This window comes from Thunnus thynnus, chromosome 10 (assembly GCF_963924715.1).
Source record: "Thunnus thynnus chromosome 10, fThuThy2.1, whole genome shotgun sequence".
NCBI classification, from domain to species: domain Eukaryota; kingdom Metazoa; phylum Chordata; class Actinopteri; order Scombriformes; family Scombridae; genus Thunnus; species Thunnus thynnus.
The window spans coordinates 29,099,644-29,118,046 of record NC_089526.1 but is presented as its reverse complement, the minus strand read 5'-3'; the positions used below and the strand labels follow the sequence as shown (position 1 = coordinate 29,118,046).

Here is an 18,403-nt window from a genome sequence, read left to right as displayed (position 1 = left end):
TTTTGCATTGATTTTAAAATCTTACTGCTCACTTTTAAAGCCTTAAACGGCCTTGCACCTAAATATATCTCTGACTTATTGACCTGGTATGTGCCCTCTTGGCCATTAAGATTGGCGGATGGAGCCTTGCTGTTTACTCCCAAACATGGTTGGTGATTGGGGATTTGCTATTAGAGCTCCCACACTATGTAACTCTCTGCCTCCTGAAATCAGACACACTAATTTGCTTGTTTCTTTTAAATCTCTTCTTAAAACTTTTCTCTTTGTAAAAGCTTTTGGAAATGTCTGATATATGTTTTTATTTGTCTCATCCTATTCATTTTATTCTCTCTACTTTCTTTTTATCTGCTTTGTCTGGTTTTCTTTTCTGTAAATCATTTTGTAACATTGTTAAGTGCTATATAAATAAAGTTTATTATTATTATTATTATTATTACACCTGCATATCTCACTGTAGACTTGCCAGGAACCCAGTGCACACAAGCACATGCTCCGCAGGCTAACATACAACTTATGACACCCGAGGAACAAAGTGGGTGGTGGAGGATAGGGTGGATGGAAATCTTCCTAAAGTGAAATACATCTCTGGCAAACGCTTGGGTAAGATTAGAAAGGATCGGAGACTGATTTACCGTGTCGGTTTCTCCCTGGCAGCCGTTATCTGACCACTGCCTGGCTGATTTATACCCCAGGACGTACTGGTATCAATTAGGAGAAACCTAAAGGAGTCATTACCTAACTAGCAGAGGCCCCTGAAGACTGTCTGGGATGGTAAGAGTAATAGAAGTAATATACTGTCACTCACCACAGAAATACACTATTCACTTACCACAAGACCACTATAGGACACTAGAGGAAACTGGTTTCGTAGTGGGGGACACAGTCGGCCAACATGGCACAGTGCAGGGAGCTGTGCGTCATCCAAGCCGTTACAAATTCAGTAAGTAATGAGTGTTGATTGGTTACATATGGGCCCAATGACAGTTGCAAAGCATCTGCAAATTAGGTATAGATATGTGTTGATCTTTTTTATATATTCAACTTTAAATTTGATCTTTCTAGCATGACATGTATGAAGATAATACTGCAAGTAGATGGACCTTGCTGTCTTTCTCTCTCTCTCTCTCTCTCTCTCTCTCTCTCTCTGTGGTTGCTCCAGTGGTCTGTGTGTGTGTGATATGTTGCAAGAAGGACATGCACTGCCCAGCGGGAAAAGAAAAAGAAACAGAGAGACTGGCCTAATGTTACATTAACCAGGCAATCTGATGGTCAGTAATGGATGAAATAAAGCACAATGGGGAGCTTCTTAAAATCCCAAGTGACTGAGTGAATGCTTCTTCATCATAGAAACATTATGACCTTGTATGACCCATGACCGTGCTGTGATAGTTAAGCTGGGAAAAAAGTTATGACTTTTCTAGCAACGTTCATCTGGCAAGTTGAGCATGATAATAGAATAACAGGGAAGGGCTGATGGTTTGGGCTGCAATTTGTGTTGGTGGGTTGCAGTGCATTATTCTGTGTAGGCCATGTATTATACAGTATGTGTGTTCTCATGGGTTTAAGTTGTTGAAGTAAGATCAACATAGCCGCATTCTGAAAGCCACCAAGGTGCCTCAAAATAAGAGCTTCGAATATTTAGGGGAACTCCAGCTATTTTACACACCAAAGTCTGATCACAGGTCATGGGGAGTACTACTATGTGTAATAAGTTGTCTAAAGCCTTTTGTGAGCCTTTTGTGGCTCCTGAGGACCTGCGCAAAGTCTGACAAATTGACACTGACTGAAGTGATGTCACTTGAGTCAGTGTGGGTTGGGGCTGAAGACTACAAGTTTGAAAATGAAACAAACCAGGGGGTGTGAAGTTAGAGAGGTTCCCAGACCTCTGTTTCCCGCTCCTCATCCCTGCATGAGGCTAGCGGCTCCAGGCTACATTAGCTGCTACTAGCATAACACACCCCAGTCTCTGTTGGCAGTTGAGTTGCATTGTGGGCAATGTAGGCACCAGGTTTGGACAAGGAAGAACAACATGTGGAATAAAAAAGACAATATCTCTGGTTATGCTGCATCAATTTTTACCCTTTTCTATTGTGAGTCCGCAAATGTTATAGAATGTTATAAGAGTGCAATAATTAATCAGTGGAGTACAAAATACTTCTATCTTGATCTTTGCCTTTATATATTTTATTACAACAAACTCACATATCGCTCTTACTGCAGCAGACATCTTCATTTGACTCAGCAACTGTGTATTAACAAATACCTTGCTGGACAGTTTATTCCCCCATGTCTTCTCTGTGACATATTTCTATTATTAATGCAGTGAAAACAATTTAATAGTTCAGTTAGCTTGCCAAATCACAGCAGGGTGTATTTCCAAATATAAATCTCTTTAAGTTTGGCTTTGCTACTCCCTGACTATTGAAACAGAAATAATATGATAAATGGAAAAGAGTGGCTTTTTTCAGTAGAGTAAACAAACTGACATGACTGTAATTCAAAGATTGGCAAGGGAAACAAAATAAAACTTGAAAAACATGAAGAGACATAAATAAATAATGTGTAGCTTTCACTTTGTTCCACGAACAGAAGTTTTCCTTTACAAGTGTGCTGGAGTAAATCACCGTGAAGAAGCAGGGGGTCCACAGAGGCAAAGGACCGAGGAGAAAGTTTTGTGTGTGCGAGTATATTGTTGTATGCATATGAAAAAGTGCGCACTAGTCTGCTGGTGTGTGTTCTTAGGAAATCGGGGGCACTCTATGGGCAGTCTGATGGAGAGCTGAGAGATTAGGGAGGGTCTTGTTTCATGGACCTTAAGACATCTGTTCTCTCTCTCTTGCCCGCCTCCCTCCTTTCTTTCATTGAACTATAAATGCCCCCCTACCTTGGGGAGTGGTGAGCCGTGGACGGAGGGAGGAATGCGGGGCTTCCACTTGCTTTTCATTAACACAGGATCTGGTAACACACCTCACTGTCAACCTAATCCCCTCTCTCTCCATCTTGTCCCCTGGCAGACGGGGGCTGCCATGACCAGGTACAGAGCCCCAGATGTTCTATGGATGAGGGGGTGGATGACAGGGTCTTCAACCCGCTGCAGCTATGGATGTACGCTGATGAAGACAGGGTGGGGTGGGGGTGAGTGTACTGACATATACTGAGGAGACCCCTGTTACTGCCTGTTTTCTGTTTTTCCTCTTCTGTCCTGTATTATATCTCATTCTTTCTTTTTTTGCCTTTCTTTCTACTTCCTTCATGTCTTTGTCCAACCTTCTCTTTCCTTTGATTCTTGACCTCATATGCTCTTCTGTCCTTTGAACACAAATTAACAAATTTTCTCTGATATTCTTTCTGCTCAAACTGCATTTTTCCTCTTCTCATGTTTTGTTTCATATTACATGTTTGATTTAACTTCTCCTACTCTCCTCTCACATTACTCTAACTCAATATCATTTATTTGTCCTTTTTTCTCTTTCACTCTCTGCACCACACTCCTATTTCCCTTCTTTTGCAACTCTTACATTTTCCTTCCCTCTTACTCCTCCTCCTGTTTTTCCTTGCACAGTGGTATCATTCTCAGGACTGCTGTGGTCCATCAATCTCAGCCTGCCACTGAGGGCCAGCAGAGCAACAACAGCAGCAACAGTAGTGTACATACTGTAGCAGTAGTAATACTACATTCTCCTGTCTTACATCTCTCATATACAGCCTCTCCCAGGGGGGTCATTCCTGCTGACTTATTGTGGCAGCTCAAACGCTCAGCGTTACAGAACGAGAATCCTAACCTTTATCTTTGTAAAATTCCAAGGTATCCGTTTTCGGAGGTATGGAGCGGACTGGAGAGGCCAGAGTGGTGAGTGATGGAGGCAGGGCAGCTAAGGCTAGAAGTCAGCAGATACATCTATTGTCACCAACGATCAGTCTGCGTAATTGGAGACAGTTTGTCTACTTTCAATGGCAACAAATCTGGAAACGCTATGTGAAGAAGCCCTTGGGGAAAATAGCTGTGCTGGTTGTGACAAAGATCTACAAGTGTGCTAAAGTTATCAAGAGACAAAAAAAGAAAACAACTGGGTCAAGACAAACATTATTCAAGAGGAGATATTCAGGCATTTGCTTTAAAATACCATTTCCCACACAAAAAAAGATCCTTTTTGTGAGCATTTTTGGTGAAAAAACTTCATAGTCTTCCACTGGCAACATTTGCAGGTGTCACTCCCCATGAACTTTCAACATGTTCTCAGCCACGAGGCAAACTGATGAAATATCAGGGGCTATAATGAGATCTACATAAAGTATCTTGAACCTCACAGGTATTTCAGAGAGCACTCAAATATGATGCATGAAGAGCTGAATAAAACTTTTGCAGCATGTGATGACAGCATTAGTTTTATGGCAGTTATTATACTGTCTTGATCAGAACAGACATACATGAAGTTATGCTTTTTGGTCCATAACAACAACCAGTAAGAGTTTGTGGCCAAACTGGGGATGAATGATCCAATCGATGTCAATAAACACCAGTGGTCTTGAACCCAACGTTTTTATTTGTGTCCAGTCAAACCGTAATGTCTGAGAGCAGCAGTGGCTTTGTTTCAAGGTGCTGGTAATTGTGGGGAAAACCATGTCCATGAAAAGGCAGTTCACTGCACACTAATCTCTAGTTTCCTGTGTTTACTATAAACAAAGAACTACTATTAACAAATCTCTTTTGAAAAGTATTACTATGTGTAAAGGAAGCACAATCACTATAAATAGTAGGGTCATTTGAAATCAAAGTGAGTGGGTGGGGATTAGCTTTCATATTAGCACAATTGTCTCTAAACTCCATTTCTTTTTCCATTGCATTGCATACACAGTTTCAACTGTGTTTATCAAAGTCAACACATCAAAGATGGATGAAAGCTGAAAAGCTGGTGAAAATCAGTGCAGGGCAGCAGTGCTGAGTATTGTGTCACCGTGCAGTTATGCAGATTTGAGTAAACAAAGTGCAAATTGTTTGAGGTTTTAATTAAAATTTTCGACAATCATTTTATCTGAAGTAACCCTATATAACAACATCTGTAAAACAGATGCAGGCACTTAGGGAGCCCAGTTCCAGCTCTGTCCTCGTCCCTCAGCAACCTCAGTCATAAGGGGATCTGTTGCTCAGCAGCACCGAGGTACAAACCATCAACTTGCAAGTATTCCTTGTTATCTACTGCATGTGGCAGGTCAGTCCCTCGCTCTCTTTTATCTTTCTGTTTCCATCTGCTGTCCAATTGGAAGACATAATGCAAAATTGCAAAAACTGAAATGCAAACCAAAAATCCTTGATCATCTGTTACAGCACGCCGGCTCACACCCAACGGCACAAAGAAATTGGACGCTTTTTAATTTACATTAGCATTAGCAGTTCTGATTGTCATAATGGAAACATTGTGATGCCTCCTGGATAATAGTCAGTGTTGATGAGGGCAGGGTTTGGTCCTGACACGAAAACAAACATCTCGCTCTCACACACAATCATACATAAACGCATGAAAATATCTTTGTCTCTCAGGCCCTAAAACACACATACCCATGCAATCAGATACACACACACTCATAGTTTCACAACAACTTTAGATCCAAGACTAACACAAACATCTCACTTTACAGTTTACTGACAAAGCTTGTTTCTGGCAGATGAAGGCTTTGCTAGCATGTGTAAAAAACAGCTAGCATATTCCAAATCATACTGAAAGCAATACTGGTATTTGCTTCTCGACCTTTGCCAGCGCGAGTAAATGACAGCGTGTCAAATCTTCCAAAAATGCATCACATATTCTTCAACAAACAAGGGAGGAAGGTGGAAAATTTGACGAAGTGCTACGTAGTGAGATACTGATAAATTCATTTTCAGAAACAATTATTTTCTATAATTCCTCATTTGTGTTAATGCACCTCTTCATATACAGTAGATCCATACTATTAATGACTGCGGTATTTGAAAGGATTTATACAACCTGCTGTTTAAAAATATTCTTGAGGAAATTTGTTTCAACACTTCATATTTATACAGTAATCTGAACGAATAATAAATATGAGTATGAGATGCAATGATTATAGCTCTTCAGAGTTTGTTTGTTTACATAAGGACATAAAAAAGAACAACCTGTACCCATTACATTTTTGTATCAGATATTTGAAGCTCTGTGTAACTGTACTTTATTTTCAAAGGGGCCTGGATCCATTCCTGTTGGCTCACATAGTGCAGTTGGTTACTAGACAAATGACACACCACAAAAAAGCATCTACATTTAGTGTTGTGTGTTACTGAGTCTTAAAAATGTGGTTTCTTTAAAAGATGATAAAATCTGCCAAATGGGGTGAGGTCATTACAGTTGTTTCAAATGTAGCTCCACCTGTTTCAAGAATTTCCTTGTAACAAGTGGCAATACCTTGAAATACAGCAGAATAAATAATAATTCAGCAAATTGTGGAAAGTGTGCTACTGAAGTACAATCAACATAACTCGTTGCAACTGTGATGCAGTGCTTAAATGCTTTAAGTCTCTGCCCACATAACCACGATGTCATTCTTTAGTTTCTGCGAAAACTTAAAGATGTTTACTCACCCTCTATCCTTGGCCCCGACTTCATGTTCAGACTTCCAGTCATCGCTGACACTGACACTGTCACGCTGGGCCTCATCGGATGCGCCTCCGTCTCCATGACTACTACAATCTGGGCAGTGTGGAGAGAGACCTTGTGGAAGGACAATGCCAAGGTCTTGACGCTGCTAGTTTTACCCAGGCCCAGGGTCTGATGGTGGGGGTCTACACGAGGTGGAAAGGCCTTGGGTAGCGTCTTCATAGGGGATGAATGAGGGGTGGAATAAGTGGATGGTGGTTTACTAGAGGTGTCCCATGTTTGGTTTGGTAGGACTTTCTTCAGGTAGGCTTTGGCCTGCTCCAACTTTGCCAGTGTGGGGTTGATTTTCAGGGGCCGTGATAGCTCTACATTCAGCTCAGCTGTGGAGAGAAGTAGAAAGAAAGAAAATTAGGAAAAACAAAGATAAGAGACAAGAAAGGGTGACTAAATTAAGACTAAATTAATAACATTACTATTGTTTTCAGGACCGGGTTGTCAGCAAAATTTAACTCCTCCCTCTGTAGACAGTTTCTGAGCAGTCTCTAAAAATAGCAGAGTATCTCAAGTGCTTATCCTGTATCTTGTATTTATGAAGTAGCGAGTGATAAAGAAAACAGGACAGGAAGTAAAGGCAGGTAGTAAAAACATGACTTTATTACTGGGAAAAAACAATGTTACTTCACATAGGGGTAGTACATTATAAGGTAAAACATGCACACAAACACTCCCTGGATCTCTCTGGGGCTCTGTGTGTGTTCCACCTTCTATGTTTTTGTGTTTGTGAATGGGAAATTGACATTTTATTTTATTTTTTTAAGCTTGGCATAGTGACAGACTGTTTAGTATTTCTAAAGTGCAAAAGCAGGACCTCTTAAAATATGTTAACCCAGGACACAAATTAAATAAATTCATAGTTGGCCAGGGTCCTTGCTCTGTAAAACCTACTCTTGTCATTTGAAAATCTACCATAAAGTGGAAATGATCCATTTGGGGGTTTTAAGAAAAGGCAGGCTTCATCAGTGTCCTACTGAGAAAGATCTGCTGCTCTCTAACCCACCGGATGAGCATGGTACCATGTCTCATAAATCAAACATTGAACTCTTCTCTCTTCTTCTAATCACTCAGCTTTGCATGCAAGGTCCTGTTAAAGGACAGCTGTGTCCAGTCTCAGTGTCTTATATGTGCACATATGCACACACAAATTACTGGCTCTCTCACTATAACATCCTAATGTGCTACTGCGGAATAGCAGAAGAGAATCTTTTCTTCATGCCAGCCACATAAATCCAAGACTCCTCGTCTCTCTGCCGTTCAACCTCTTTCTCGTTCTCTGGTGCACTGCAGCCTTCAAACACTTGACTGGAATTTACAGAGACACATGAATTAACTCAATGCCGTTTTACACCACTTCCATTATCCCATTTTTCCACTTGGTCATGATGATGGGAGAGGGAAGCAGCTGAAAACAAGCACAGCTGTTTTTCATGGTCTCATCAAGGCACCAGTGTTTAGAGGCTTTTTAAGGGTTTTAGGCCTCCCGTCTGTCTCCTTCCCAGGTAGGAGCACTGGATGACATGAGTGGGAGCGCTGCCAAGAGAGGCAAGCATGCATGCATATATGCATATGCACACACACACACACACACCCTCAGGATTCTTTTTCATTTAATCCAGTGGAAGTGAGGCACATGGTCAAATGGAAGGATGGCTCGAGAGAGGAACTGGAGGAAAGATAGGTGGAATTTGCTGTGCAATGTAGCTTATCATTTCCACTTGACTTATCACCAGGAAACTTTCCAGTGGTGGAATAAATAGCCTGTATGCAGCTGTTCATCCAGGTTCCTCTGCTCCCCTCCCCTGTTGTTTCACCATTTTATTTTCTCCCTCTGTTTCATGTAGCCCATCTTTCTGTTTCTCCTCTCCTCCTCAATCCTTTCTATCTTTTACTTTTCCTCCACCCTTCGGCCTAATCAACCCCACCTCAGCTGTAATCACATGAAGCTGTCTCTGATCACCCAGTCAGGGCCATCACCGAGACCTGGGCCTTGCCTGGCTCTCCACACAGTGAGAGCTGGTTCTGATTATTGATTGTCCTCCTTCCTCAAATCCCTTTCTGCCCCCACCCTGAAAAAAACATCCTACGCTCACACCTAGCCAGTTCTGACCTGATGGTAACAGATTTATTATCCCATTAACCTCTCAGAAACTCACCTGCCCCGAGTGATCAATGCAATGGATAGAGCATACTACATTATAACCCTATATTTAACTTTTACTTAACCTGTGTCATTTATCATGAGAAAAATGTCCCTGCACTTTTAGCAGCTACAACACATAATTCACTAATATAAAATTTGATTCTTATTTGATCCCTGCAAGGAGGACAGTTAGGGTTAGTCTCAATGCATGTTTCACTGCCTCAGTAGGCAGTGACTATAGTATTGTCTCAAAAAATGGTAACGGGTTCAAACACATTCAAATCTACATTATGATATATGGTAATTTCACAGACACCGAGAAACACTAAGTCAGAACCTTGTCTGGACATGGTTGTGGGAGTTGTCTCTTTTATCAGAGCTACCACATACGTCTTTCTGCATTCACGTGAATGTATTACTGGGCACAACAGACAATTATACAGCAAGATGTTCCAGTTAATTGCTTGTTAACTCTACACTGCGCTAGCAACAATACTATAACTTCCATCAAAAAGATTTATGCCTGTAGCCCAAAACTGTAACGATTTATCATAAATGCAAAAAAAAAGGACAAAAAAAACAAAAAAAACATGAAGTACTGCTAGTTTATTACTTTTAAAATCATAATGCTTCCCCCTGGCTTTTTCCAGCAACCAATGGAGCACATTTTTACTGTAGTGGAGCAATGTCAAAAGATGAATCTTTCAGAGAATTCTAATAAAATCACATCACAGCATTATATGGCTCCATGTTGAGTACATCCGTGTCATTTTCCTAAGTTTGGTTGTTTCTCTGGAGCTGATATGGGAGTATGTAAGAGACAGCCTTTACAATGATGTTCCATGTGGTTTCACTATTCAGGCAAAGGAGGCATAAAAAGAGGAAACTAAAACCTCACAACAGGAAAAGAATTTTTTTTAAAAAACTAACTATTTACAAGCCATGACAGACTTATAAGTTTTACAAACTGAGCTGCAAATTCCTATATTCATGGATTAAGATGTAACACAGCACTGTGATAAAGACTTTCAGCTGTTTTCGCCGCCACACCTCTTGAACACTTTAAAGTGAAGAACTGAGAATACAGTACCTGGAAAACTACAACCATTTTATCTTCATCTCCATTTTAGTAATTTTATTTAATACCACTACCTGTTAACCTTCAGGAGGGCCAGGACAGGCTGGAGAGTTTGTTTTTTTAAAGAAGGGAGGAAATATCAATAATTAAAAGAAAGGTGGTGGTACTTTCATCGCAAAGCAGAGGAAGTCAAAAGAGGGCTTTTCCAGCAGTGGCATTCTCACACGCATGAGTGTTTTTATTGGGAACACCTTAGCTTCAGCTGTAAGACTGACGGCTATTTTAAGCTGGAGACTGTCAGTGGAGGGCCTGTGCAAGGAGCGGGCATCAAGCCTAGAGGTTGAGAGGTGGTGTTGGTGTTCACATGCCTTTAAAGAACAGGCCTTAATGTGAACAGGCTGGGGGGAATCATAGACCGGCCCTTCTCAGGTGTCAGCCTCTATTAGCACCGGAGAAAGTGGGAGATCAAGGTCTGACAAAGGCACATACACACACGTATATATCTCTGCAAAGTGGTGGGGGAGATCAAATATGCTTATTACCCAGGTTACTGTGCCTTTTTGGCGAGGTCATGCATGACGCCGTCCCCACTTTGAACCTGGTGTTGGGTATATGTGTGTGTGCAACCATCACGAACATTGTTTTCATTCTCACCCCACCTTTGATTCTCTAGCTGACTTTTACGCTTGACTCTTGACAGCAGAGAGCCTGTGTCAGACACAGGTGGCAATGTGTCCAATTACACAGGGCCCGTATGTGAAGGGTATGTGTGCGCACGGCTGTGTTTGTGCAACCAATAATGTTTGAGGGGTATCTGTAGAATCCCACTGTCACAAAAAAAATACCTCATACCTAGTAAGGCCAGTGACACGAGCCTCAGATGCCATCTGATTCGAATTAGAGTGGTTCTGGACGGTTCGGAGGGGCACAGGCTTGTATACAGTAACTGACAACATTTCTAAAAACCCATAGCTTGACGGGAACCAGGGACACGGGAGAGTAATGGTTCCAATTTGTTCTAGCTAATCTATCACCTGCTGCCTCTCTACGGAGGGAGGGCTGATCTCTCGTCTCCAAGTGGTAGCAGTTACATCTCTGGACTCGCTCACTGACCCTCTCCAAGACTGGAACAGTGTAGGAAAGATGAGAGAGGGAGGGAAGGAAAGTATATGTGTGTGTTTGCGTGTGCGCTGGTCAATCACTTGACTCTGCTCATGTTGAAAAACGCAAATCCAACCCTGCCTTTTTCATGTATGTGTTTGCTGGTCAAGCCTTGAACTCCTGTATGTATCTGCATTAGTAGTGTTTATGTGAGTGTGTGTATGTGATGAGCGGCTGCTGAGTGAGGGTCAGTGTGGAAACACCATCCAGTTTACAGTACGCATGTTATAAGTGTTTCCCACTCGGCATCCTTGGGAGGGCAGCTTTGATTGGTCTTGCAGAATAAATGCTGCTGAAATTGCGAGCATATTGCTGTAAACACACACACGATGTGGCCTCACGGTGGTCTGCTCTCCGTTTGCGCCTCGTTGAAATAAATCAAATGTGAAGCACTGTCAAATCAAAGTAGAACCACCAGACATGATACATACACATCACAGCACACACACATAGGGAAAGACAGTTATAGGGACTTGCGCACGCAAATAAACCATCTGTGAAAACAACAGGGGATAGATAAATAAAATGCTGGATGCACTTTTTATTTTTAATTCTATCGTCATTTATTCTCTCATCTTGCTGGCACTGTAATTAGTTTTATATCCAAATGTGGTTATTCCAAACAACTGACAACTTAGAATAGGCATCTCATGCTGTCTCACTATGTAAAGACATTTACTGAACTTTCTTACTAAAGACGCTGATGCTTCCGTTAAGACAGATACACTTTGAAGATTTGAAGATCAAAGTATATTTAACAAAAGTCAGCATCAGTACATGGATTGTCCGGATATTTGTAACTTCTTCCTTTCCTCCCCCATCCCTGCGGAGGATGATATTCTCCACCATAGTCATCTAACCAAACACAGTAAAAAATGTGTGCGTATGTGTGTGTGTGTGTGACTCTGTGGTTGAAGGGGAACCAGTAGCATGTGTGGTCAATTCAAGATATTTCCAGCATAGTCTGACCTTGGGGGCAACCTCACACTGAGCCTGGATCCTGTCTGAGTCATTGGGGAGCGTGTTGTTTGTATGTGTGTGTATGTGAGGAGAATGAATGTGAGTGATTATGAGTGAAGTTATCCTACGGAGACAAGGATAGCTCTGCTCTTTAGTAGTTCAAGGGAAAACACCTGACTGTAATTGCACAATGCAGACGTCTGCACTTCAACCGCACACTAGAGTCAGAAGTACACACAGCGTAATATAAATTGTCTTGAGATATATGACAGGCAGTAACCCTATTTAGTGAAACATCCTGTTAAAAATCAACTACATTCGTCCATACTTTTGAATGGTATTGTAAAGAAACATAGTGAACCGAAATCTAAATATTTATCTAATCTTTGGAAAAGATACTACAGTTCATCTACTGGTGTTCTTGTTTCTTGCACCTCCCCAAAGGGAGATGAGAGGTCAGTACATACTCATTACGTTAAAAGACTCTCTAGTCGCTACATCAACTGGCCTCTCCAGTGTACAGTGGATCCCAATCAGAAAGGAATCAAATTTACCATATAAGCTCAAAACCTGACTGAAAATCTGACGTAATTCTTGCCTCATGCAAAGGTCATGCTCACTGTGATTTGACTGCTGGCGTCATCTGTAATGAGCAGAGGGGTACTTGGATACTGGTGTTGTGTGGCTGTATTGTGGTGTACAGAGAGCTGCATTGTGTGGTGTTGTGTGATTCCAGGTGGACGGAGAAGCTGAGGGCTTTTTGCTGACAGCAGGAAGGGATGCGTGTGGGCGGGGAGTAGGGCTATAATCTTCCTCAAACCATCATCAATAACACCTACAATCCAGCCTGGAGCTTTTTTTTTGCACATGCACAGAGTGTGCTCATGATTGTATGCAGGTGGAAAAAAAGGCACCCTATATGTCAGAGTATGTCCGTAGTTGGGTGTCTGTATGTGTCTGCATCTGCAGCATCTGGCCTGCTGGGTTCAGGGAGCTGAACTCTGAAGGATGTCCTGCGCCTACACACACTCTCCATGAAACCCTCATAGGGATAAAAAGGTTGTGCACACTCATACACTCAAAAGCCCACTCACACTTTTTTGCATTTCAGTTCTATTTGGATATCATCCACACCCCTTAGGTCAACATATCATATCAGTCTAAAAATAGACAACCAAACCCTGTGAAAGGCAAATCCACAGGAGACTGAAGTTACAAACACACACACACACACTCAAATCCACAGGAGTTTGTAGGCTGCTGTTCAAAGTGAGTATATTAGTGACATGAGTGGCTTCCGCCTCCTGCAGAAAACATCCCCAACGTCATTTACATTACTCATGATCTGCACAAAGAGCAGAAAAGAAGTCCTTTGTGTTTGCCTCTGGTATGTGTATATGTGTGGGTGCGCTTCTTGCTGCTTCAAAGAGGTGAACATTTTCTCTGGAATGGGATTAAATGTGAAACGGATGCTTTAAAACGGTGAACAGAATGTTAGCGTGAGTGCACAGAAGTTGCATGTGTTGAAAAGTGTGTTTGTATGTCTGCCTGTGTGTGTGTGTGTATGTGTATGTGTGTGTGTGTGTGTGTGTGTGTGTGTGTGTGTGTGTGTGTGTGTGTGTGTGTGTGTGCATGATCCCCACCTGGTCCATTGAGGAAATCTTTGATCTGGAGGCAGAGCAGAGGGGGAGGGATGCCTGTTTTACTGTCCACTTCGCCTGCTACTGTCTGCAGCCAAAACACATTGTAATCCAGAGACTCTGGCAAAGTCTTTCCTGGGTCTGGGCAGAATAAAATAGATGAAGTGATTAATGAAGAGAGAAAGAAGAGGAAAGGGCATGGAGAAAGGTAGAGAACAGGACAAAAAATTCTTTTAAATATATAATAACACATTTCATTTAATGTAATCTATTAGTCTTGCTATGCTGAAATAATGAGCTGGTAATAAAGTTACTTTTCCTGTACCCTAAATAGGGTCTAACCTTATCTTGATCTGGAGATCTAAATTCCACCCTTTGCTCTTACCACAATCTATAAAGTATCTCTTTCCAAACCAAACATTGTCATCCTCTTTGCCTAATCTCTCTTACCTAGGCACTTGTAGTCAGAAGCTACTCCTCTTAAGGCCACATCAAACACAGACAGCTCCATTCTCTGCTTGCGGTGGTGGCAGCTGAGCAGAGCAGAAGGTTGCATCACCTGGAGGTAGAGCAGGGGTTCCAGCACCTGGTCTCCAGTCCCTCTTCTCCCTGGCTGCCTCACTATAGTCACACCCAGCGCTTGGCGTGCTGAGGAGCGGTTGGGGGTGGGCAGGCCGTCTAGGGACAGCAGGCTGCCTCTCAGTAGTGGGGAAGCCGGCTGGGAGGTGTTGCTGTTGAGGATGTCTTCAGCAGTCAGGCCGGCGAGGGAACTCGATGGAGCAGGGTCTGGAGTCGGAGAAGTCGAGGCTGGAGGAGACTCAGATGTGATCTCAGGCTGGTTGAGGGCACTCTTTCCCACCTAAAGCAGGTGCAGAATGATTATTTAGTTCTGTGTAGAATCTTGTTTTGCACAGAATTCAATGGAATTATTTGGGGCATTGATTCAGTGACATGCTGGAAACACCTCTACAGAGTTTTGGACCATCATAGCATTATATAGTATATACAGATCCTGTTGACCATATCCTTATACTTTACATGCATTGAGTTGCAGCCACTGTTTGGAGGGACTGGTTGTTCACAATAACCAGGAACATAAACTTCACAGTTCTGAACTCCTGTGAATGCTGCAGTATTTGTTTTAATTTTTTGTGTGGGATACAGTAGTGCTTCAGCTGGTGGTCAGAAGTCTTTCAGTTTCGTATCTGCTTGGATGACATTACCTCTGACTATGTGTGAAGAGAAGCTTTTCATATGCATCGGATTTGTATATTTAAAGGTTATAGCATAGGCCGGATAGGCAGTGACAGATTAACACATGAGTTCCTGTACAAATCCATGTCATATGATTATGTTGGACATTTGGATTCTACTCTCATCAACCACATAATGTAATTCCAAATTATTAAGTTGATTTCAAAACTGTGTAATATTAATACTTTGTACATGTACACCACTACACTGCTCACATAAATGACACATCCTGTTATTGTGTATTGTATGAATAATTATACACACATGGACAACTGACAGATCCAAGAACTGACTCATGCGAGAGCTTCCATGTCACAGGCCTTTTGTTTACCTTATCCCCAGGCTCCGTCTTCTCCGGTGTGCTGGGGGTGTCTGATGATGAGGGAAGGGCCTTTGGGGGACTGGAGCAAGCATAGGTCATGACAGACAGTCTACTAGCAGTAAGAAAGATGTCGAAAGGGATGAAGCTGAGGTTCTTGGTAATGGTGGACTTGTGGGAGGGCCTCGCAATGCAGTGGTGGCTGGTCCCGCTCTGCTGCTCTATTTGGACAATGCGGATGCGAGCGCTGTCACTGCCAAAGCCGCTGTCCTGCCCAGTCCCACTGTGACGAGATGAAGAGTCAATGCCTGCCGCAGTGTCTCGAGTGCCACGCTTCTGCTCATGTCGACGCACCTGTAAATAGAAACAATGAAAGGTAAGGACATGTTCACACTGATGCAGACTTTTTTGGATGTTAAAGTCAATGAGAGGAGGCTGCAAGTGGGGAGAGAAGGTGGCCACTCTGTAAACAAAGTGCTTTGCTTGCTCTTGTATAGACAGAGCAGAGGTTTCATGCAACATGAGCAAAGGGTGGCTTCCAAGAACAACCAGAGTGAAAAAGAAGAAAGAATGACAAAAAAGACTTTGCAGTACTAGATAACTGAGCGTAATAACCAGAACAAAATTTCTGTTACTAGTTAAAAAAATGTGATTTGTACCTATTGTAAGTACCAAACAGTACTCTGTTGGTGTGCTAATGCAGTTTGTTCCGTTTGGATTTCTGTACTGCAGACACAAAATAGTGATATTTGAATGTTAAGAACATACAGTAAGGTGCACCCCTCAAACAGCAGTCACTGACTGACCTCTGGAAAAGACCTTTTCCAAAAGGTAGAGGTAGAAAACCTAATCTCTAGGTAATGTAATTTAACTTGTAAGGGCAGCTGCTACCTGTGTAACTACACAAACACCTCTAAACATGTGTAACATCTTGATAAATGTGACCAACATGAGCATTCAATTTGCATTAAAGAATGCTTTATCTCAAACCAAATCAAGATGGTTTGTTAGCATTCAGAGAGGGATGAGAGCATCAGATAAAAATGGAGAGGCTTTTTTTTTTGGGAGGCAAAGACTTTACAAGAGGACACAAACCAAATAACTTGCTTGATTGAAACCATGGACAAATTGACTAAAGAAGGAGAGCATCGTATAGCCACAGAGACATTAAAGGCTTGCTCTGGGACTTTTTCTGTGGTCTTAAAATCATTTTGCACTTCTTGCAATATTGGAAATGTCTTTAAAAAAGGGCCTCACCCCGGTAAATCGAATTGTTTCGTGCAGTGACTGTGGTATTGTGTATAAAGCAACAGAGATTTTATGCTTGGCTCCAACTAACGGATGTCGGGAGAGTTCCAGCCGTTGTGGCAATAAAAAGCTTTCAGTGACAGATGATATAAATCAATGTGAGTAGGTTGCTGGGTTTCAAGCGACAATGAAAACAGGCATCTTTATTCTGCTACCAAAGCATGCCATCTTCATGACTATAAAGAAGCCGCCACTGGCTCCCATGGGGCAGGAATGAGACAAACATATAAAACTAAATGCTACCTACCAAATAATAAATTACTGGACATGTTTATGTAGAACTGACACGTGTGGGTAAAAAAAGCTGGAATAAACAGAAGCGTTTAGTTTTCAAAAATTTCCCAAGTGCATGGAAAATATTTTGTAGATGCTGAGAAAAAAAACACTTTAAACCATCTCCACAAAAGCACTTTCTTCTCACTCACACACTAGAGCTGAGACTGACGGGTAGACAGAAGTAAAAATATGACAAAAGAGATGTCAGAGAGGGCACATGTGAGCATGTAAGTCTTACAATAAACTAGAACAACCTTACAATGTACGGCTGTTCCAGCTTCTTCATCCACTGCCTCACATCAATTAAACACTCTTGTAGCCGCAGGCTTGTCAGGTGCATCATAAAGAGACTTGGGCCTATTCATCATCATCATTTCCAATAACACGTTCAACACTGTAACCCCATTATTGCAGTCTGTCCCCCATGTTTCTCATCCATGTTAATGGGTATAATGTCAGTTTCAATTAGCTACTGCTGTCTTTTGAAACATGATTATGATAAATTGAAAAATACAGAAGACATACAGAGAGAGAGTTTTCAACAGACCCAAGGTGTGTCCCACCCTATCCCACCCTCGTCTACTCCAACCTGCACATGGTTGCTATTACAGCATGTACTCTCAGCTGCCCCCTCGCTCTCTCTACATCACTCCCTCCCACCCACTCCATGAGAATTTTAAATGTATATTATTGCTGTGGCGGAGATAGTGTTTCAAGACCTCCAGGCAAATACTAAACCCACTGGCAGCACATTAGACAGAATACTTGACTTATTAGATATTTCCTATTCTAAACAGTGTCATCAAAGGCTAAGAACAAGAGCCATATAAAACGCCGCGGCATGCCTGCCTGCCTGCCTGTTCTGTTCGACCAGGCTCATGTGTAGGGCTTCCATAGGATCGGCCCTGCCAGATCCCTCTCCTTTCCCTGGCCTAATGAGGACAGGATGTGTGCACTCCTTTTCTGTAGAAATGTAAGATTTTCCAAGCAATGGGGAGGGGAGAGAAGGCAGAAAAGGGCCTGGACCTGTCTCCATGTGTGTTGTGTTAAGCGGGTGAAACTTGTATTGAGGTAAGGAGGTATTTGAAAAGGCATTCAGCAAAGGCAAAATGTCCACTCCAAGTAGCGCCCCACGTTGGAAGGGACAAATAAGCTGCACAGCAGCTGGGAAAGAGCAAGAGCCAGGGGAAACTGCCAGATACTCTTTACGCTTTACTGTCTCTCTTCCCAAGCTTAGGCTGTACACATGCATTTACAATTACAGCAAATACCCCGTCTTCTCTTTAACCACCACTACTAAGAGAGTGCCCCCTAAGCAAATTCTTGGTCTATATTTAGATGTGCTTACAAGTGGAATAAGGGATAATGGGGAACACAATCGGGGGCGTAGAGGAAAAGAGACAATGAGAAAACATACTGCAGTGCACAGTTGTTCATACAATGTAGTTTAAATCAACGCATGCAATCAGTACATTCACAAACATGTACACATAAACACACATGAAGTCAGTTGCTTTCCCAGGGTTTGATCTCTATAGTTTTAAAGCACACAACTGCCTTCAACCCGTGTTTCTGGGCTTAGTTATATCCCCATTGTGC

The 18,403-nt window shown here is 42.1% G+C and overlaps 1 protein-coding gene across 3 annotated transcripts in view; it reads right to left on the bottom strand.

The window, feature by feature from the left end:
• The window catches only part of LOC137191923 (intermembrane lipid transfer protein VPS13B-like), a 343,015-nt gene that overhangs the window by 77,816 nt on the left and 246,796 nt on the right, over nucleotides 1-18,403 (bottom strand). For all 3 annotated transcript variants that reach the window (XM_067602417.1, XM_067602414.1, XM_067602415.1), the window contains exons 35-38: nucleotides 15,233-15,574; nucleotides 14,098-14,506; nucleotides 13,651-13,788; nucleotides 6,596-6,991 (exon numbers count right to left, since the gene is read on the bottom strand). In XM_067602417.1, the coding sequence (XP_067458518.1) occupies nucleotides 6,596-6,991; nucleotides 13,651-13,788; nucleotides 14,098-14,506; nucleotides 15,233-15,574 (1,285 nt within the window). The remainder of the gene's footprint in view (nucleotides 1-6,595; nucleotides 6,992-13,650; nucleotides 13,789-14,097; nucleotides 14,507-15,232; nucleotides 15,575-18,403) is intronic.